Here is a 22274-nt window from a genome sequence, read left to right as displayed (position 1 = left end):
TTGAAAATAATTAAAATTATTTTTAATTTCTCTACCTTAATCTCCCCCAAACCCTGACCAGCCCACAACTCACTGATGGCTTGGCTTTCTCCCCATCCCTGGTCTTCTGAAAATCATTGTGCTCTGCTCAGAACTTTGGAGCTTTTCAACTTTTTTCTTTCTGAAAAGCTAAGAATTAAGGGCAAATCCATGTTAATTGGTATCTAGCTAAAGTCATGGTAAAGGAGAAGTGATGAAGCAGCCTTCAGATGACGCATGGAGCATAACTAAAAACCTTCCGGTGAAAATGGGGCACCTCTGCTTTTCACCCCTTGCTCTTTCTCTAATGTGTGATTTGCTCACTTTAGTGAGAGTTCATGGTAATGACTAGCTTCAGAATTGTTCTGGAGCTGGAATGGCAAATATTTTTATCTGTAGGAAAATCAGGACCAGGCTGGGGCCAGTTGTGTGCACGAGGTGCTCTGAATATGGAAGGAAAAGGTCCTTTCCTAGATGGAATTTCCCTCCTGCCAGCCGTATAGAGTCCCCTTCCTCAGTGTGTCTGAAAGCAGCACCTGTTACTCCCCAAACTTATTCTTCACCCATTATCTCTACTTCTTCCAGCGCTGTTTTCTCACTCTTTCTGTTTCTCCCCACTTACCACCCCACTTCTGAGTTTCATATCTGTGCTTTTTTCTTTGCTATTTCCTTCTACCTACAGTGACTTCTTCCAAAGTTGTCATCATTCAGAACTCAGCTCACTTCCAAACCCTCTCCAGAATCTTCTGCCCACACTACATACTCTCCTTTCTTCTAAACTCCATTTGCACTTATAATCAGCATCTTAGGTTTTGCACTTATTTTTCTTGCTGTTTTATATGTGTTAGTTTTGTCTTACAAATTATACAATTTTTAATTGAAGTATAGTTGATGTACAGTATTACATGCTACACATGTATAATATAGTGATCTACAATTTTTAAAGGTTATACTCCATTTGTAGTTATTATAAAATATACTGTGTTGTACATATATCATTGTAGCTTTTTTTTTAACACGTTTATTGGAATATAATTGCTTTACAATGGTGTGTTAGCTCATTGCAGCTTATTTTATACATAATACTTTGTACCTGTTAATCCCCTACCCTTATATTGTTCCTCCCTCCTTCCCTCTCCCCACTGGTAACCACTAGTTTGTTCTCTATATCTGTGAGTCTCTTTCTTTTTTGTTATATTCACTACTTTTATTTTTTTTAGATTCCACATATAACTGCTAACATACAATATTTGTCTTAACCTGGATGACTTATTTCACTACCCAAAATATCCCCCAGGTCCATCCATGTTGTTGCAAATGGCAAATTTTCATTCTTTTTTATGGCTGAGTAATATTCCATTGTATATATGTACCACATATTTTTCCATTCATCTGTTGATGGACACCTAGGTTGCTTCCATATCTTCACAATATCTTGTAAATAACGCTGCTATGAACATTGGGGTGCACATATCTTTTTGAATTAGTGTTTTTGTTTTTTTTGGATATAAGCCCAGGAGTGGAATTGCTGGGTCATAGGGTAGTTCTATTTTTAGTTTTTTGAGAAACCTCCCTACTGTTTTCCACAGGGCTACACCAATTTACATTCCCAACAACAGTGTGTGAGTGTTCCCTTTTCTCCACATTCTCACCAAAATTTGTTATTTGTGTGTGTGTGTGTGTGTGTGTGTGTGTGTGTGTGTGTGTGTGTGTCTTTTAATCATAGCCATTCTGACAGGTGTGAGGTGATTATCTCATTGTGGTTTTGATTTGCATTTCTCTAATGATTGGCTATGTTGAGCATCTTTTCATGTTCCTTTTGGCCACCTGCGTTTCTTCTTTGGAAAAATGTCTATTCAGGTCTTCTGCCCATTTTTTAATCAGATTGTTTGTTTTTTGATGTTGAATTGTATGAGCTGTTTATATATGTTGGATATTAACCCCTTGTCAGTCATATCACTTGCCAATATTTTCTCCCATTCAGTAGATTGTCTTTTCATTTTGTTGATGGTTCCCTTTGCTGTCTGAAAGCTTTTAAGTTTAATTAGGTCCCATTTGTTTATTTTTGCTTTTGTTTGCTTTAGGAGACAGATCCAAAAAAATATTGCTACGATTTATGTCAAAGAATGTTCTGCTTATGTTTTCCTCCAGGAACTTTATGGTTTCCCAGCCTTAGATTTAGGTCTTTAATCCATTTTGAGTTTATTTTTGTGTATGGTGTTAGAGGATGTTCTAAGTTTATTCTTTTACATGTAGCTGTCCTGTTTTCCCAGAACCACTTATTGAAGGGGCTGTCTTTTCTCCATTGTATATTTTTGTCTCCTTTGTCATAGATTAATTGACCATAGGTGAATGAGTTTATTTCTGGGCTCTCTATTCTGTTTCACTGATTGATGTGTCTGTTTTTGTGCCAGTATCATACTGTTTTGATCATTGTAGCTTTGTAGTATGGTCTTGAAGTCAAGGAGCATAATTCCTTCAGCTCCGTTTTTCTTACTTGAGATTATTTTGGCTATTTGAGGTCTTTTGTGTTTTCACACAAAAATTTTTTTGTTCTAGTTCTGTGAAAAATGCTATTGGTATTTTGATAGGGATTGCATTGAATCTATAGACTGCCTTGGGTAGTATGGTAATTTTAACAATATTGATTCTTCCAATCCAAGAACACAGTATATCTTGCCATCTGTTTGTGTGATCTTCAATTTCTTTTATTAGTTTTTTATAGTTTTCTGAGTATAGGTCTTTTACCTCCCTAGGTAGATTTATTTCTAGGTATTTAATTCTTTTTAATGTGATGGTAAATAGGATTGTTTCCTTAATTGCTCTTTCTGCTAGTTCCTTGTTAGTGTATAGAAATGAAACAGATTTCTGTATATTAATTTTGTATCCTGCAACTTTACTAAATTTGTTGATGAGCTCTAGTAGTTTTCTGGTGGTGTCTTTAGGATTTTCTAGGCATAGTATCATGTCATCTGCAAACAAGGACAGTTTTGCTTCTTCTTTTCCAATTTGGATTCCTTTTATTTCTTTTTCTTGTCTGACTGCTGTGGGTAGGACTTCCAATACTATGTTGAATAAAAGTGGCAAGGGTGGGCATCCTTGTCCTCTTCCTGATCTTAGGGGAAATGCTTTTCGCTTTTCACCTTTAACACATTTTTGACCAGAGGCATATTATGGCCACAGGCGTTAGTTTCTGCAAAAATCCCCCAGTCAGTAATGTGTTAGCTATGGGTTTGTCATATATGGCCTTTATTATGCTGAGGTATGTTCCCTCTATGCTCACTTTCTGGAGAGTTTTTATCGTAAATGGATGTTGAATTTTGTCAAAAGTTTTTCTGCATCTATTGAGATAATCATGTTTTTTATTTTTCAATTTGTTAATGTGGTGTATCACATTGATTTGTGGATATTGAATTATCCTTGCATCCTTGGAAGAAATCCCACTTGATCATACTGTATGCTTATTTAATGTATTGTTGGAATCAGTTTGCTAATATTTTGTTAAGGACTTTTGCATGTATGTTCATCAGTGACATTGGCCTGTAATGTTCTTTTTTGTGTGATATCTTTGCCTGGTTTTGGTATCAGGGTGATACTGGACTCATAGAATGAGTTTGGAAGTGTTCCTTCCTCTGCAGTTTTTTTTGGAATAGTTTTAGAAGGATAGCTGTTAACACTTCTCTAAATGTTTGGTAGAATTCATCTGTGAAGCGATCTGGTCCTGGACTTTTGTTTGTTGGGAGTTTTTAAAATCACTGATTCAATTTCAGTACTGGTAATTGGTCTGTTCAATTTTCTATTTCTTCCTGTTTTCGTTTTTGGGAGATTGTACATTTCTAAGAATTTGTCCATTTCTTCTAGGTTGTCCATTTTGTTGTTATATAGCTGTTAGTAGTAGTCTCCTATGACCTTTTGTATTTCTGTGGTGTCAGTTTTAACTTCCCTTTTTCATTTCTGATTTTATTCGTTTGGGCCCTCTGCCTTTTTTTCTTGGTGAGTTTGGATAAAGGTTTATCAATTTTGTTTATCTTTTCAAAGAACCAGCTTTAGTTTCTTTTATTTTTTTTCAATTTTCTTTTAGTCTCTGTTTCATTAGATACAATTCTAGGATTCCCCTGAAGTGTCTAGGACAATGCCAGACATATAGTAGATATTCAGTAAAAAGTTTTGATTGGTTTAATTTTAACTATTAATTTTACAAATATTTATTGGACATTCTGTGTGCAGAAACAGTGCTAGCTAGGTAGTAGGGATGAAACAATTGTCAAGTCATACACATTCTCTATCCTATAAAGCTTATAGGCTCTGAGGGGTAGTGAGAATAAAACAAGCATAACCCTTACAACCTTGGACACCTATGTGGTATAGTTGCAGAATGGTGTTGCACTGAAAAAAAAAAGTGCTTCCTCCAAAGAAATTTAAAAATAATTCAAATTTGTTGAACAAGCATTAAAGTGGAACCCACTTAGTCTACAGTCATACATTAAAAGTTTAATTTTTCTTCTCCTTGGTTTGTTGGGATTTTTTGTTTTTGCTTGTTAGCTCTCTGAAATTCTCCAGAAGTTTTACAGACCCCAAACCCACAGATACCTTCCTCTTTCTCAGCCCCAGGCTGAGCCCTCACTCATCACAGGCATTTGATAGTCGAGGCTCCCCATTCAAGTACAGCCTAATGAAAAACATGGAATGGTTTGTCTTTTTCCTGGTGTACTCGTTTCATTGGGAGAATCAGCCCTTTGGGCTCTCTGTTGATCTCTTCATCTCCTTTGGGATGGGGCAAGGGAGACGCTGTGTCAAAATCAAAGTAAAACTGAGGATTTAAAATCACTTGAAATTGCAGTGGAATAAAGTCTAGACCAGGACATGAGATATTTGGGTTCTTTTTTTATTTTTCTATTTTTATTTTTTATTTTAATTCTTGCCTGTGTTGGGTCTTCGTTTCTGTGCGAGGGCTTTCTCTACTTGCGGCAAGCGGGGGCCACTCTTCATCGTGGTGCGTGGGCCTCTCACTATCGCAGCCTCTCTTGTTGTGGAGCACAGGCTCCAGAAGCACAGGCTCAGTAGTTGTGCCTCACGGGCCTAGTTGCTTTGCGGCATGTGGGATCTTCCCGGACCAGGGCTCGAACCCGTGTCCCCTGCATTGGCAGGCAGATTCTCAACCACTGTGCCACCAGGGAAGCCCGATATTTGGGTTCTTATCCAAGCTCTGTAACAAATTTGATCTCAGGGAAGTCACTTTTAGTCTCAATTTCTTCATCTGTAAATAAACCAAGAAGATTGTACAGGTTTCTTGTGGCTCCACAATTATATTTATCTGTTTAAAAATATTTACTGTTCTGTAGATTTGAAACTTTTCAAAATAAGAAGGTGAGGAAAATATTTTTTTAGTGCTTACTGTGTGAAGGGCGGTGTAGAGATACCATGGGGATAGAGTGGAGACAGACACAATACTACCCACAAAGAGCTCACAGTCTCTGATTTAAACCAGCAAGAAGGACATTCTTTTTTTCTTTTTTTTTTTGTGGTACACGGGCCTCTCACTGTTGTGGCCTCTCCCGTTGCGGAGCACAGGCTCCGGACGTGCAGGCTCAGCGGCCATGGCTCACGGGCCCAGCCGCTCCGCGTCATGTGGGATCTTCCTGGAACAGGGCACGAACCCGTGTCCCCTGCATCGGCAGGCGGACTCTCAACCACCTGCACCACCAGGGAAGCCCCAAGAAGGACATTCTTGATCAATGGCTTAATCAATGGTGAAGAAACAGCTCAAAGGACTGCAGTTACAGAATACCTACCACTTAATAAACCAGTTCATCAATGGTATTAAATGTACATCAATTAAGAGACTGTATACACACCTGTGTGCCTCACCCACCCACCCTTGTAATTCTCCATCCATAATAAGGGCATAATAAGAAAATGCTTTTACCCGAACAAATCAGTATTGTTGGATAGTTTAAAAAATGCATGTACCTGTTTTAAACTTCTAACATACCCTCAAATCTTTTTCCACCTCAGATCAAAGAACTGATTGTCACTTTTGATGCAGAACTCCGTCTCCTGAGACATCAGAAACTGAAACTAGATACTCAGATGAAATTATCTGACCTGCACCATGTCACATTATTTCAAGAAATGCTTCTCCTGAAGAATTTTGAGAAACAGGAGAACATACTTCAAGAGCGTGTTAATTCATTAGACAAAGAGGAACAAGACATGCAAGTATGAATGGGCAGGCAGAAGAGTGCTAGCTGGCTACAGCCTTAGTTATGGAGGGGACTTGATTCTTCTTTTCTTTCTTCTTCTCAACTTAATTTCCCCCCTTGTTCTAGACCACATCTCTTTCTTGTCTTCTCTTCCTCCTCCTTTTCCCCATTATTCCTGTTTGCTCTCTGTTTTTGGTAGCCATGCTCAGGGAGAAGTGAATCATACTTTTTAATGAATTTGATCTGATATTTTGTAAGGTAGGAGAATGAATTTTTCAAAAGTGAACCTTATGTTTAGTTTACCTATGGATTTCAAAATTAAAAGTCTGTCTTTGTTGTCAGTAGCTATCATGTGAAGTTGAGTTTTGATTATATATTATCCTTATGAATGAACGTACTTGGAAAAGAAGTTGGTAGATTTCTTAAATATTATAGCTAGTTTCAGAGTAATAAATAATTGAATAGCCCAGGAAATTAAGTTTATTTGTTACATATATGTTAAATTTAAGGAGACTAATTAGACCATCTATCTTTGTCTTAAAAGAAGAAGGATTGTATTAGATAATACATACTCAGTAGTGACGTCAGTTTTTAGGTATATCAGTTTCAATAAGATGTGCCTTTTTGTTTTAGTTATCTTGTATTGATATGAAAAAAAACTTTTTTGAGACCACACATGGAATAATACTAGCTGATATCCACATATCAGTAAAAATTTCAATTTACCTAATTTAATTTCTTGAGGAAGTTAAACATCAAAGAATCGATCTTATCTGATTCTGAACTTAACTGATTTTTACAAAAGAATTATAAAATTTTAATCAAATAAATGAATGACTCTGCATTCAGAAACATCAGAAGTGTAAACTTCTATTAAGAAGCTTAAAAAATGTTTGTAGGCTGTAACCTTACATTGTAATGTACATTGTTCTCTGAACCTGGTTTATCAGAAATATTTTATTTATCATTTGTTGTTGTTTTTTGTTCGTTTAGTGGAAAATAAATGAAACTCTTAAAGAGATGGAAGAGAAAAAGAATGAAGTCGCCAAGGTCCAGGACCAAGAAAAGGCACTCTATGCTGGTTTCCAAGCAGCCCTTGGAGAAAACAATAAATTTGCTAACTTTCTCATGAAGGTACTAAAGAAGAGGATTAAGCGGGTGAAGAAAAAGAAGGTTGAAGGAGATGCTGGTTTGTCTTTCTTTTTACGTATGATCATATTTTTTTCTCATTAGCATGAAATAGAGAAATAACTAAGGAAAATAGTACACCCTTTTATTTCACTACAACATAGACAATGTAGAGGCACTATGGGGTTACAGATGAGAGGATATAAACCTTTAGGTCTCTAACCATCTGGATTGTGTGTCTGTGTCTGTGTCTGTGTGTATCTGGTATAAGATATCATAGGATAGTTTCATTTAACAAGCACATCTTTTCATATGTTTATTTGCCACCTGTATATCTTTGGTAAAATGTCTCTTCATGTCTTTTGCCCATGTTTGAATAGGATTGTTTGCTTTGGTACTGTTGAGTTTTGAGAGTTCTTTACATATTACACCTACTAGTCCTTTGTCAGATATGTGGTTTGCAAATATTTTCTCCTGGTCTATAGCTTGTCTTTTCATTCCCTTAACAGAGTTTGCAGAGCAATAGTTTTGAATTTTGTCAATGTCCAATTTGTCAATTTTTCCCTTAAAATTTGTTTTCTTCTTTTAAATTGAAGTATAATTGATTTACAATGTTGTGTTAATTTCTGCTGTACAGCAAAGTGACTCAGTTATACACATATATACACTTTTTTATATTCTTTTCCATTATGGTTTATCATAGGATACTGAATATCATTCCCTGTGCTATACAGTATGACCTTGTTGTTTATCTGTTCCATATATAATAGCTTACATCTGCTAACCCCAACCTCCCACTCCATCTTGCCCCCATCCCCCTCCCTCTTGGCAACTACAAGGCTGTTCTCTATGTCTGTGAGTCTGTTTCTGTTTCTGTTTTGTAGGTAGGTTCATTTGTGTCATATTTTAGATTCCACATGTAAGTGATAGCATATGGTATTTGTCTTTCTCTTTCTGAGTTCACTTAGTATGATCATCCATGTTGCTGCAGATGGCATTATTTCGTTCTTTTTTATGGCTGAGTAGTATTCCATTGTATATATGTACCACATCTCCTTATGCCATTCATCTGTTGATGGACATTTAGGTTGTTTCCATGTCTTGGCTATTGTGAATAGTGCTGCTATGAACATAGGGGTGCATGTATCTTTCTGGATTAGAGTTTTGTCTGAATATATGCCCAGGAGTGGGATTGCCGGATCATATGGTAATTCTGTTTTTAGTTTTCTGAGGAACCTCCATACTATTCTCATAGTGGCTGTACCAACTTACATTCTCACCGAGAGTGTAGGAGAGTTCCTTTTTCTCCACACCCTCTCCAGCGTTTGTTATTTATATATTTTTAATGATGGCCATTCTGACTGGTATGAGGTGATACCTCATTGTAGTTTTTGATTTGCATTTCTCTAATAATTAGTGATGTTGAGCATCTTTTCATGTGCCTATTGGCCCTTTGTATTTCTTCTTTGGAGAAATGTCTATTTAGGTCTCCTGCCCATTTTTGATTGGGTTATTTTTTGTTGTTGAGTTGTATGAGCTGTTTGTATATCTTGAGTTTTTCCCTTTTTGGATCTTGTTATGGGGTCAAGTCTGAGAACTCTTTGCCTACCCCTAGGTCCTAAAGATTTTCTCCTATTTTTTTCTAAAAGTTTTATCATTTTACATTTTACATTTAAGTCCATGATCCATTTGGAGTTAATTTTTGTATAAGATGTGAGACTTTGGTCAAGGTTTTTTTTTCTCCTAGGAGTCTCCAGTTGTTCTAGCACCATTTGTTGAAAAGGCTGTCTCTCTTCCATTGAACTGCTTTTGATCTTTGTCAAAGATCATTTGGGCCTATTTGTGTGGTTCTATATCTGGGTTTTCTATTCTCTTCTATTGATTTATGTGTCTATCTCTCCACCAATACTATAGTCTTGATTATAGTAGCTATTGAGTTCTGAAATCAGGTAGACTAAATTCTCCCAGTTTATTATTCTTTTTCAAAATTGTTTTAGCTATTCCAGCTCCTATATATTTCCATATTTTAGAATTTTTTTCTCAACCTACAAAAAATCTTGTGGGAATTTTGATAGCAATTGTGTTAAACTACTATGTCAATCTGGGGAGAATTTGCATCTTTACTGTGTTGAGTCTTCCAATGCATGAACATAGTATGTATTTATGTGAAGCTTTGATTTGTCATCAGCATTGTGTTTTTAACATACAATTCAAGTTCCTGTTTTGTTAGATTTACACCAAAGTATTTCCCTTTTTTTTGAGTAATTTTAAAAGGTATATTGCTTTTAATCTTGGTGTCTACATATTCATACTAGTATATAGAAATATAATTGCTTTTTAGATGTTTATCTTATATCTTATAACCTTGCTTATTAGTTTTAGGGCTTTTTGATTGATTCCTTGGGAATTTCTATCTGTAAAAAGGGACAGTTTTATTTACTTCTGGTCGGTATGCCAATTACCTTTTATTGCCTTATTGCACTGGTTAGAACATCCAGTACTATCTTGAAATAGAGTTCTCAGAGCTGATATCCTTGCCTTAGTCCAATTTTAGGGGGAAAGCATTCAATCTTTCACCATTAAGTATGCTACCTGTACCATTAAGAAACACCTGTGTTTCATAGATAGTCTTTATCAAGTTCAGGAAGTTCCCCTCTGTTCCTGTTTTTCATGAATTTTTATCATGAATGGGTATTGAATTTTATCAGATGCTTTACTGCATTGACAATTATGTGATTTTTTTTTTTTCTTTAGCCCGTTAAGATGGTGGATTATATTGGCTGATTACTGATTACCAGATCAGACTAGCATTTCTGAAATAAATCTCCCTTGGTGTGATGTAAAGTTCTTTTTCTATATTGCTGAATTCTACTTGCTAATATTTTGTTAAGAAATTTTATGTCTATATTCATGAGGATCATTGTACTGTTTTTGTACTATATTTATTCGGTTTTAGTATCAGGAGAATAATAGCTTCAAAATGTGAATTGGGAAGTCTTCTCTCCTTTTTGATTTTTCTGGAAGATATTGTAAAGAATTTATGGCAATTCTTTATAAATGTTTGGTAAAGTTCTCCAGTGAAACTATTTGGGCCAATGAATTTCTTCAAGGTAGTTTTAAAATTAGAATTTCAGTGTTCTTAATAGTTACAGAACTATTCAAATTATCTATTTTATATTGGGTGAGTTGTGGTAATTTGTATTTTTTGTGGAATTGGTCTATTTCACCTAAGTTAGCACATTTATATGCATAGAGATGTTCATTGTATTTCCTTGTTATCCTTTTAGTATCTGCAGCGTCTGTAGTAATATCACCTGTTGCATTCTCGATACTGGTAAGTTGTTTCTTCCTATTTTTTTTTCAGTCTTGCTAGAGGTTTGTCAATTCAATTGATCTTTTTGAGAACAGATCAGCTCTTTGTATAAGTGATTTTCTCTATTATTTTTCTGCTTTCAATTTTATTGATTTATTATCTTTACTATTAGCTTCCTTCAGCTTGCTTTGGGTTTATTTTGTACTCCTGTTTTTAGGTTTTGAGGTGGGAGCTTAAATCATTGACTTGAGAATTTTTCCTCTTTTCTAGTTTAGTACTATAATTTCTCTTTCAGCACTGCTTTAGCTGTATTCCACAAATTTTCAGTGCGTTTTCATTTCCATTCAGGTCAATGTAGTTTTAAAATTTACATTCTGACTTCTGGGTCCCATCGATTATATACAAGTGTGTTGTGTAGGTCCAAGTGTTTTGAGATTTTCCTGTTATCGAGTTCTAGTTTGATTCCGTTGTGGTCAGAGAACACACTTTGTATGATTTCAGTTCTTTTATATTTGTTGAGATTTGTTTTATGGTCTGACATACGGTCAATCTTGGTGTATGTTCTGTGGGCACTTGCAAAGAATGTATATTGTGCTGTTTTGTGTGAAGTGATTTTTTACTGTTAGTTAGATTCTACTGGTTGATGATACTGTTCAGGTCTTCTATATCCTTGCCGATTTTCTGTATAGTTTTTGCATCAAATGTTGAGAGAGGGGGTGTTGAAGTCTCCAAATATAATCATGGATTTGTCTATTTCTCCTTTCATTTTTGTCAGTTTTTGCTTCACACATTTTGCAGCTCTCTTGTTTTATGAATACACATTTAATATTGCTATGTCTTCTTGATGGATTGACACTTTTATCATTATATAAGGTCTTTTTCTGTCTTGGGTAATTTTCTTTGCTCTGAAGTCTATTTATCTTATATTAGTATAGCCAGTCCTGCTTTGTTTTGATTAATAGTTGCATAATATGCCTTTCCCCTCCTTTTAATTTCAACCTGACTATATAATTATATTAGAAATGAATTTCTGATAGACAGCATATGGTCAAATAATGTTTTTCATCCACTCTGTCTTCTAATTGGTATATTGAACCACTTACATTTGATATATTAGGGCTTAAGTCTGCCATTTTATTTTTTATTTGTTCTTATTCTCCGTTTTCTGTGTTTGTTCTTTTTCCTACCTTCCTGTGGGTTACTTGAACATTGTTTTTAGAATTCCATTTTAATTTTCTCTAGCACTTTGTAATGTATCTCTTTGTATACTCTTTTTAGTGGTTGCTCTATATATTATTGATACATTATATATACATAATTTATCCCAGTCCACCAGTGTCATCATTTTACCAGTTTAAATCAAGTATAGAATCCTCGCCTACCTTTACATCTCTTTATCTTCCCTATTTATAATATGGTTGTCTTAAATATTTCCTCTACATACATCTAGAAACATATCAGACAATGTTATAATTTTTGCTTCAATTATCAAACATAATTTAAACACTTGGAGGAGGAAAGCCTATTGTATTTATCCATGTTTCTGTTCCAAGTTTCCTGTTTTAAAAAATAATTTCCCTTCTGTGTAAAGAATTTCTTTTATCCATTCTTTTAGGGCAGGTATACTAGCGGCAATTTTTAAAATTTTCCTATAATTTGAGTATGTCTTGATTTCTCCTCTTTTTCTGAAAGACATTTTCACTGGGTATAGGATTGTGGGTTGGCATTTCTTTTCTTTCAGCATTTGAAAAACATTGTGCCAATTCCTTCTGGTCTCCAGAAGGAAGACCAGAAACTATTTAGTTTCTGATGAGAAACCCTCTGATATTCAAATTGCTTATCCCCTTTTCTCTGTTTGCCTTCAAGATTTTTTTCTCTTTAGTTTTCAGAAGTTTGACTGTGATGAGTCTTAGTGTAGATTTGTTTTGGATTTATCCTCTTTGGAATTCATTCAACTTATCCCTAGGTTTATGTCCTTTGCCAAATTTGAGAAGTTTTCAGCCATTGTTTCTTCAAGTCCTTTTAAAGACCCCCCCTCTTTTCCTCACTCCTTCATGGGACTCTGATGGCATGAATGTTAGACCTTTCATTATGGTCCCATAGGTCCCTGAGGCTCTGGGGTTTGGGTTCTGTTTGTTTCTCCAGTTTGTTTTCTCTCTGTTGTTCAAATTGGCTACTTTCTACTCTTCTACCTTCAAGTTCACTGATTCATTTCTCTGTCCCCTCCATTCTGCTGTTGAACCCATCCATTAGTTTCTATTCTAATTATTGTACTTTTCAGTTCTAAAATTTCCATTTAGTTCTTCTTTATATAAACAAATAGGCTGAGACTATTTCTTTGAGGCATTGTATTTTTTCATTTGCTTCAAGTGTGTTCATAATTGCTCATTGAAGCATTTTTATCTGGCCTGTTTAAAGTACTTTGTCAGATAATTCTAACATTTCTGTCATCTTAGTGTTAACATTCATTGGTTGTCGTTTCTCATTCAGTTGGAGATATTCTTGGTTCTTGGTATGATGCATGACTTTCAGTTGAGAGCTGGAGACATTCATATTATGTATGAGATTCCGTATCTTATTTAAATCTTCTGGTTTACTTGGCTTTCTCTAACACTGTTCTGCCAGAGGAAGGAGTGGGTGCATCCTCCTTACTGCCAGGTGGAGGTACTCAGCCTCTTTTTTCACCCAAGGGAAGGGAGATCTCCTTACTATTGTTGTGTGCAGATGGGAGTCCCAGCTCCCCACAGAATCTCTACTGACAACATAGTGAGGTCATTTGGCTAGAGAGAGCAGGTTCTGGTTGGGTCTTTCTTTATCTGCACCTGTTGGTGTTTCAGGTTTCTTAGTCTTCTCCACCTCTGAGATACAGGTCAAAAAAAAAACGGCCCAAGGAACTCACCACAGTGTTGTTCCTCAGGGTTAGACGTGCATTAGTAGGTCTGCCGCCTTCTTCCCACTTCTCAGAGTTTTCTTGTGTTTGTTTTACATATAATGTCCAGGGGTTTGGGCTGTATTTAGTGGGAGGAATAGGGGAAGTAGATCTGCTTCATTTTCTTGGAAACAGAAATCTATGTAAGAATTTTAAAGCCTAATTTTAAACTTTGCTGATTTATTTCATAAGGTGGTACAGATCACTTGTAGTCATTTTAAGAGACATTTTAATTTTATTTGTTTATTTATTTATTTATTTATTTATTTTTGGCTGCATTGGGTCTTTGTTCCTGGGTACAGGCTTTCTCTAGTTGTGGTGAGTGGGGGCTACTCTTTGTTGCGGTGTGTGGGTTTCGAATTGCGGTGGCTTCTCTTGTTGCGGAGCACGGGCTCTAGGCACGTGGGCTTCAGTAGTTGTGGCTCGCGGGCTCTACAGTGCAGTCTCAGTAGTTGTGGCGCACAGGCTTAGTTGCTCCGCGGCATGTGGGACTATCCTGGACCAGGGCTCAAACCCATGCCCCATGCATTGGCAGGCGGATTCTTAACCACTGTGCCACCAGGGAAGTTCTGAGACATTTTAATTTAACAAATCTTCTAGTGAGTATAAGGTTCACTTCTTCTCTCTATTTTTTGATGTTCCATATAATAGAAATTGCCAATTGTTCACACATGGGCTCAAGGTGTTTGAAAAGAAAATGGAGTTAGAGTTGAGTCGGGGAGGTCTACAATTCCTTATCCAAAACTCTTGGGAGCAGATGTATTTTAGTATTCAATTTTTTAGTATTCAAAAAATTTTATAAAAGATATTAAATATGACATTGTTAAAGGAAAAAAATCATTCATGACACTTGTTAAGAATAAGGCAGACTTTATTCAGGGGGGGATCACTATAATGGGATTTTGTAGTAGGGGAGGGATCAGCTCAACTCTGAATACAAGGCAAGTGGAGATTTATAGCCAAGGAGCACGGTCAGGGTTAGTTGATAGAAAATTACTAAGAGGTAGGGTAATTCTTTGCTAAACTGACCTAACAGGGTTTCTGTTGAAGGCAGGCCAGAGTGATAAGATATTGAGGGTAGGGAATAAGGAATTTGACCAGCTATCAAGGGTGGGGAATTACTCAGCAGGACTCTTGCTAAAACTGAACTAAATGGGCTCAGGACAGAGCCCATTTAGTTCAAGGTCAAGGACTAGTCAGAGGACTCAGAGGAGCCTGACTCAAGTTTGGTTAAAGGCGAGAGTCTTTGTCAACCAACACCCCCAGCAGGGTTTGGTGCAGAATCTCTAAATTAAACATCGTAATACTTCTGCAGCAAGACATGAATATTCACACTAAGTAGGTTAAGTGAAGATTATAAATGGTATTACTTCGGTTCAGAGAAGTTATGAAAAATCTTCTCTGTTTTCAGAGCACTGTGATTTAGGAATTGTGGACTGTATAACCAAGCGTGTGTTAGGTGGGTCACGGCATAAGCAGCTTGGCAGCCTCTCTGACTCAATGCATTGAAATTAATTGCACAACCTTCTGCAGGCATTTGAGTTTGTGGTCTCTGTATCCGTAACCACTTTAAATTCTTCTAAAAATACGGAATAATTTCCTTATTTACCTGTTGTTTCCCTAGTAACTAACTCATTGAAAAATGATTTATTTTTAAAGTCTTAACACAGGAACTTCTCTGCTTATTAACAATGTTTCCCTCTCTCCTTAGATGAAGATGAAGAAAGTGATGAATCAAGTGAAGAAGAATCCAGCTTGGAGAGTGATGAGGATGAGTCTGGATCTGAAGATGAGGTTTTTGATGATTCTATCTGCCCAGCAAGTAAGTGGGATAAAACCATGCATTCTCTGTTACGTGTGACTATGGATTGATAATACCAAAAATTCCCTTTTATTGGTTCTCGATTGTCTCATAATGATATTTAAGGAAAGGATGGCTTAATATGTATGAAGTATAGTCTAATGAATACTCTTTGGGGCTCTCTGGACAATTAATTTTCTGTTTCTTGAGGCAGCTATTTATGAGTACCCAATTAAATAATCTGCAGACAATCTCTAGTTGATTCAGAGTCATAAATTATGCATAGTTTCATTTTGTAGAGAAACAGAAGATTTATAGATGTGTGTGTATATATAAAAATATATATTTAAGTATATTTTTATAAAGCTCTTCCTTTTTGCCAAATCATTCAGTTTTCATATTTCAAACCTGTTTTGTAAGGGCAATTTTTACGTTTCCTGGAGATGCTTGGCAATTTATATTCACTGTTTTCACTGGTGAAACCAGTCTGAAATATTCTTACAGTCCAATGTTCTTATAGTCCAGACCAATATTCTTACAGGCTCAATACATGAATGGCTCAGTAGGAAAACTATTTCTTCTTGATGTGAAATTATTTTCCTAGGTATTTCATATCAATTATAAATCAAATTTTAAAGTCAAATAAAGTTTAAATCTTGTTTTGATTTGTTTTTTTTGTTTTTGTTTTTTTTTTGGTAGTACGCGGGCCTCTCACTGTTGTGGCCTCTCCCGTTGCGGAGCACAGGCTCTGGACGCACAGGCTCAGCGGCCGTGGCTCACGGGCCTAGCTGCTCCACGGCATGTGGGATCTTCCTGGACCGGGGCACGAACCCGTGTCCCCTGCATTGGCAGGCGGACTCTCAACCACTGTGCCACCAGGGAAGCCCCTTGTTTTGATTTTGAAAATAAGAATCTCCTTAAAGTCATATTTATGAGTGGAAGAAAGCTAGAAAATCTTGTAGTGCAACTTGTTATTTTATAGCAGGATTAAACGGCTTGAACAAAGGCTCACAGTTAGTTTAGTGGTAGAACTTGGGATGGAGCTATGGTTCCTAAATTCCACTGTAGTGATCCATTATATTTTCACATTCTTTATCAGTTACTCAGTGGATAAATATGGCTGTCAGTGTGATATAGTGGAAATTAATACAGAGGTACTGTACTTGAATCCCATTCTGTCACATATCAGCTGTGTGACCTCTCTGAGACTTAACGGTGGTTGGGTGGTCATGACCTATGAAATGGGAACAACAGTCTCTACCTTGCAGGGCCTGTGAGCCTCGAATGAGATAAGGTACATAAAGGACCCAGCACCAAGCCTGGCTCAGAGCACTGCTCAGAACATCAATACTAGTATCATAACCACTATCATGATTATTAATACCATTAATAATTTCTACCCAGAATAATTTCTACCTGGAGCCCTAAGTATGATGGAACCTTGCTGGAGTAGATGGACATTAATAATTCTGAAGCTCCAAAGTCCACACTTACTGTATTACTACATTCCCTAAGAAATGGGGCTGCTTTACTGTTTTGACTGTCTTTTCAGATTGTGATAAGGGTCTCTTTGAATTGGCCCTTCAACTTCGAGAGAAAAGGCTAGACATTGAAGAGGCCTTAGTTGAAGAAAAGAAAATGATCGATAACCTCAGAAAGGAATATGATACATTGTCCAAAAAAGTATGTTGGTCTGCCCTTCTCAGGTCTGTTCATCCTCTCCCAACAAGCTACACCTCCTTGCAGCTATAATATTGCTATTTCATAGCAATGGCATGAGTTAGGACTTCTTGTAAGAGAACAGACATTTCCCATGTTATATCCATTTACAGTTGTGGTTGAGGGGCCATTGCTCTTTTAATGACTGGGACTTTCTTTATCTAAATCATTGGCCTCCAAACTTTTTGGATTACATACTTCTATAAGTAAAAAAATTGTGGAGCACATATTCCCACAATAAATGTATATTTATTTATAAATTATATACATGAACTAATATATTTTATGTATTATGAAACATTTGCAAAAACAGAAATTAACAAGAATAAAATAAAAATAAATAGAAATTGAAACTTCTTTCCAGACCCCAGTAGATGACTTTGACATTCGGGGGTGTATGCATTCCGTGTGGGAGGCCACTAAGCTAAACTTCTGGTACAATTATAGTGATTTTTCTGCTGTATCTGCTCAGTTTCCCTCTTAGGTACTCTTTCCTAGAGCAGCATCACTTGACTCATATTCAGAAATAGTTTTGATAGATTGCTTCTCCTCTTGAACAAGGAAATGATTTGGAAAACTTTCAAGTATTTTAGGAGATGAAGATATGTGCTTTAGAAATACTGTAGTTAGTAGTTTCATTACTTTGAAGGGCTTTTTTCTCTAGTTTATTGATGTCATTATGACCAAATGAGATTTGAACCATCCTGACAAAGACATTCCATGCTGAGAGATGCTTTTTTTTTTTTTTTTGCGGTACGCGGGCCTCTCATTGCTGTGGCCTCTCCTGTTGTGGAGCACAGACTCCAGACGCGCAGGCTCAGCGGCCATGGCTCTCGGGCCCAGCCGCTCCACAGCATGTGGGATCTTCCCAGACCGGGGCACGAACCCGTGTCCCCTGCATCGGCAGGCGGACTCTCAACCACTGCACCACCAGGGAAGCCCTGAGAGATGCTTTTACTGCAGAAAACAAAAGGGAGATGGGGACAAGTCTTCTGAGTTTTCATTAACAAAACCTATACAACTCAGGGGTCATTGGAACAATTGAAAAAGTGGTGTGGATCATGACTTAGCAGGAAGAGAATAATATATATTGCTGGGCTGCAGACTGGGATCGTCCGTTTAATCACAGCCCAACAAAGCAGATCCAGGTCATGCTTTTGCTTCCTCCCAGAAAGGCTTCATTTACCACCTCGGGTATATATTCAGTGAATCTTTTCAACATCTCACACATGGGGCTTTCCACAGGTAAAGATTGTGGCAACTAATCTGAACATGGCAGAGGAGGCCCTGGAGGCTTATCAACGTGAGAAGCAGCAGCGGTTGAATGAGCTGCTGGTTGTGATTCCTCTCAAGCTCCACCAGGTGACGGGTCTGAGAGGTTGCCCCACCCTGTCTGAGCAGGAAAGCCATATGACACTCAGGCTTTTCCAGAGAAAAATTCATGGGCCACTAGGCGGGGAGAAGTGCAGTCCTTGGCTGAGAAATCTACCTGTAGAATGACACCCCAACTTTTCTTACCCCTTCTGAGATTGTTATAAAAGCATAATATGAAAACATGTATACTTCCCTGTGGTCCATTATCACTTTGAAAGTTGAATCATTTCAAGTCTGAAGAAATGAGAAGCCTATGACTTAAGGGAATGGCTTGGAGGTTGAAATGTTGGCTCTTGGACACATGTCACTTTTCACACCATCTTTAAGTAGACATGAACTAATGATGCAAGAAGTAGCTTCACTTAATCTCTACTTGTTAGTGAGGGAGGTTAAGATAAAAGGAAAATATTCTTTCTCTTTTTTCCCTCTCTTTGTTCATCTCTATATCCCGCTCAAACTACAACTTACATTAAAATGCAGAGATCATATCAGCGAAGGCCCATCATATCATGTTTTGTCACGTAAATAGAGAAAGCTGTATGTTAGAAGAAAAACCTAAGGTCAGCCTTACATACATCCTGTTTAACCTGACCCAAACAGGATTAGCTATCTGTAGCAATCTGCCTAATATGCCAACCCTGAAATGTCCGTTCCATCCTTATGCAGTAGATATCAAGCATGGTCTTTTTGGAAAGAAGTGCTGTCCCAGAGGGACATAATGTGACTTCTATTTGAAAGTGGCTTCCTGCTTTTACCTCACTCAGTGGTGACAAGGGACAGAGAAAGAAGTGTTTCCCTTATGCTTTCCATGACCTTAAATTTAGCTTGATCTTTGTCTATTTTGATTTCTGTTTTGTCTTGCTTTTGTAGATAGAGTATGTGGTATTCGGAGAAATACCTAGTGATCTTTCTGGAACTTTGGTCTTTTCGAACCGCTCCTTGAGACGACTGCAAGAACGAATTGTCCAGCTCCACGAGGAAAATTCCCAGCAGCAAAAACTTAACAAAGAATGCCGGGAGAGGCGTAAACAGCTCATCCGAGAGAAGAGAGAGATGGCCAAAACTATACAGAGTGAGTATTAAGCCCGTGGCTTATTTAGCGATATTTATTGATTAGAGAGGGAACTGTCAAGTGACCATCTCCAACTCTGAAAACAGTAGGTCATCACAGATCGGAACCAATGAGAGGAAATAACACCTTCCCATCTTCCCACTTACTCTCTCTCCTGATTCTATCAAAAGGTCATTCTCCTGTTTTAAAAGGATAAATATTTTGTCATAGAAAAAGTTTCTCGCAATTTTGTAAGGTTTTATGTATAATAAATTATAGAATAATACAGCAATAGCCCCTGTACCCACTAGCAAGCTTAAGAAATAAAGCGTTGAAGATACAACTGAAGGCCCTTCTCTTTATAATACTGTTCTGCTCTCTCCTTCCCCAGAATCAACCACCAGGCACGTCTGTATACATATGGATGTATCCACACACAGTATACAAAGTGCCTTTGTATGTTTTTAACTGTAATATAATATTATTCCTATCATTTTGCAGTTCACTTTATTAAACCAGTTTTTGAGAGTAATCCGTATTGCTACAGATAATTACTCATTTTAACTGGTACTACAATATTCCACTGTAGGACTATAAAAGAGTTTTTCTTCAGTCTCCTGTGGATGGATATTTAGGGTACTTGTAATTTTTCATGATTACAGGCAGTGTTACAGTGAACCATCTTGGACATGTCTCCCTATGCATGTGTGGAAGGAGGTGAGTCCCCAGGACTGGGGGCTCTGGGTGAGAGGTGGGGGTGTGTGCATTTTCCGCTCTCCTGGGTATTGTCAGGTTGCCCTCCAAAGTGGCTGTACCCTTTTCTCGCCCTTGGCAGTGTGAGAATTTCCTGGGCTCCATAGTCTAATCAACTTAATACTTAATTAATACTGTTAGACTTTCATATTTCTGACAACCTCATAGATGTTAAAATTGTATTTCACTGTTTCCTGAAGTCCTTGAGGTTGAATGTCTTCACATAGCTTATTTGCTGTGTATTTGTGTTTACTTTTCTTGCCTGTCATACACTTTGCCCATTTTTTTACTTCTGTTTTTTTTTTATTTTACTTATTGATTGTAGGGAGTTTTTTCCTATATTTTATGTCTTTCTTTGTCCATTACATTCACTTCGAATCTTTTCTAATATGTGTCTCACCTTTTTACTTTATTTAGTGTATCTTTTGGGGATACAGACATTTAAAAATCTCAGTATAATTAATTTTATCACTCTATTTATAGTTTGTTCATTGTGTGTGTGTGTGTGTGTGTGTGTGTGTCTTAAGAAATCCTTTCCTATTTTGAGGTCACAAAGATATTTTTCTATCGTTTCTTCTATTAGTGTTCCTCACATTTACGTTCTTAATTCAGATGGAATTGAGGTGTATAGTATAAGATGTATGGAGTAAAGACAATTCTTTTAAAATACCTTTTGAATATTTGATATATGGAACATGTGTGTAAGTGATGAAGTATTCCAACTTTAATAACAAGAATCCCAATACTATAATAGCATCTACCTTAATGCCACATACCTGTACACTTTAAAAAGATCAAAATGGTATTTTGTTATTTGTTATGTGTATTTTACCACAACTGAATAATATTTTTAAAAAGAAAATTTGAAAAAGAAAAATAATGGGAAGAATATAGTGGTCAGTCAATCCAAGTTGCTTGGATTTGTAGAGGTCAGTTTCCAATGAGTGATGATGGTTCTACCCTCATGGGTGGCTGGATTATAAAATTTTAAAATACATGTTAGGACTCTGTGTTTGAATAACACTTATTTGAGACATAGAGTTTTCTCAGGTATAAACCTTGAGGCCCCGGTGTTTCTCACGTACTTCACATTCCTTTGGCTTCTGTAGCCTGTGAAGGTTGTTTATATTTGGAAATACTATTTGTCAAACCAAGGAACAAACTAGTATGAAAATGAGGAAAGCAGCTTATTTCCATCTGAGTAACTTCGCATTTTGGAAAAATGTGTGAAGGTGAAATGAAGTATTCACATTTCTGGAATGTTAGTTGAAATTAAAAAAAAAAAAAAATGTCCCATGTGGTTCAAGTTTTATTCAGTGACTTTCAGTTCTCCTATCCCCGGTCCGTTTTCTGAAAGCAAGTTGTGAGTCTGGTTAAAGACTGATCTCCAAATTCTGAAGGTGAAGCTAGGAGTGGGTTCCTTTCCTGTATCTCAGAGAACAAATGCTTACCAGTGATGAGAAACACCACAGTCACTCACTGTTGCCTGCCTCCATCCCTAGACCCAATGGGGGAGACGAGGAGAGTCTAGAACATGGGGTGGGGAGGTAAGTTCTCTCCTTTTCAAGGAGAGCACAGCTTGCAGCCATGGGGACAGAGGATGGGGAGTGTTCCAGAAGCCTTTATGTCCCCAGGGAACACTAGCTGGCCTGAGTCAGGAGAAGGGTGTTGTTAGGCTGGCTCCACAGTGGGAAGGGCAAGGACCAGAGTCCATGTCCTAGTACATGAGGCTGCCTTGGGAGAGGGCACCCTGTTATATGGGGCTAGCTGGGGGAAGTCAAGGTTCTTACTGAGGGAGGCCAAGCAGGCAGCCACAGGCTAGCCACACATGTGCAAATAATCCAGTCATTTCATTTGCATCACTGATTATCATGGCCACTGCACGACACAAGTCCATGGGGCGCCACTCACGTAGAATAGAAATAAATAACCCTCCCTGGGGCTTCCCTGGTGGCGCAGTGGTTGAGAGTCCGCCTGCCGATGCA

At 37.2% G+C, this 22274-nt stretch overlaps 1 protein-coding gene across 1 annotated transcript in view; it reads left to right on the top strand.

Annotated features, from left to right (window-relative positions):
* CFAP44 (cilia and flagella associated protein 44) overlaps positions 1 to 22274 on the top strand; it is a gene marked incomplete at its 3' end in the record, with an annotated part of 117712 nt that overhangs the window by 91644 nt on the left and 3794 nt on the right. Inside the window, exons 26-31 of the mRNA XM_007453147.1 lie at positions 6034 to 6237; positions 7215 to 7410; positions 15303 to 15413; positions 16945 to 17075; positions 18357 to 18473; positions 19356 to 19557. Coding sequence (XP_007453209.1) covers positions 6034 to 6237; positions 7215 to 7410; positions 15303 to 15413; positions 16945 to 17075; positions 18357 to 18473; positions 19356 to 19557 — 961 coding nt within the window. The remainder of the gene's footprint in view (positions 1 to 6033; positions 6238 to 7214; positions 7411 to 15302; positions 15414 to 16944; positions 17076 to 18356; positions 18474 to 19355; positions 19558 to 22274) is intronic.

This window comes from Lipotes vexillifer, unplaced genomic scaffold (assembly GCF_000442215.2).
Source record: "Lipotes vexillifer unplaced genomic scaffold, Lipotes_vexillifer_v1.1 scaffold1319, whole genome shotgun sequence".
NCBI classification, from domain to species: Eukaryota; Metazoa; Chordata; class Mammalia; order Artiodactyla; family Lipotidae; genus Lipotes; species Lipotes vexillifer.
The sequence above is the reverse complement of the archived record's forward strand: the minus strand, read 5'-3'. Positions and strand labels throughout refer to the sequence as shown.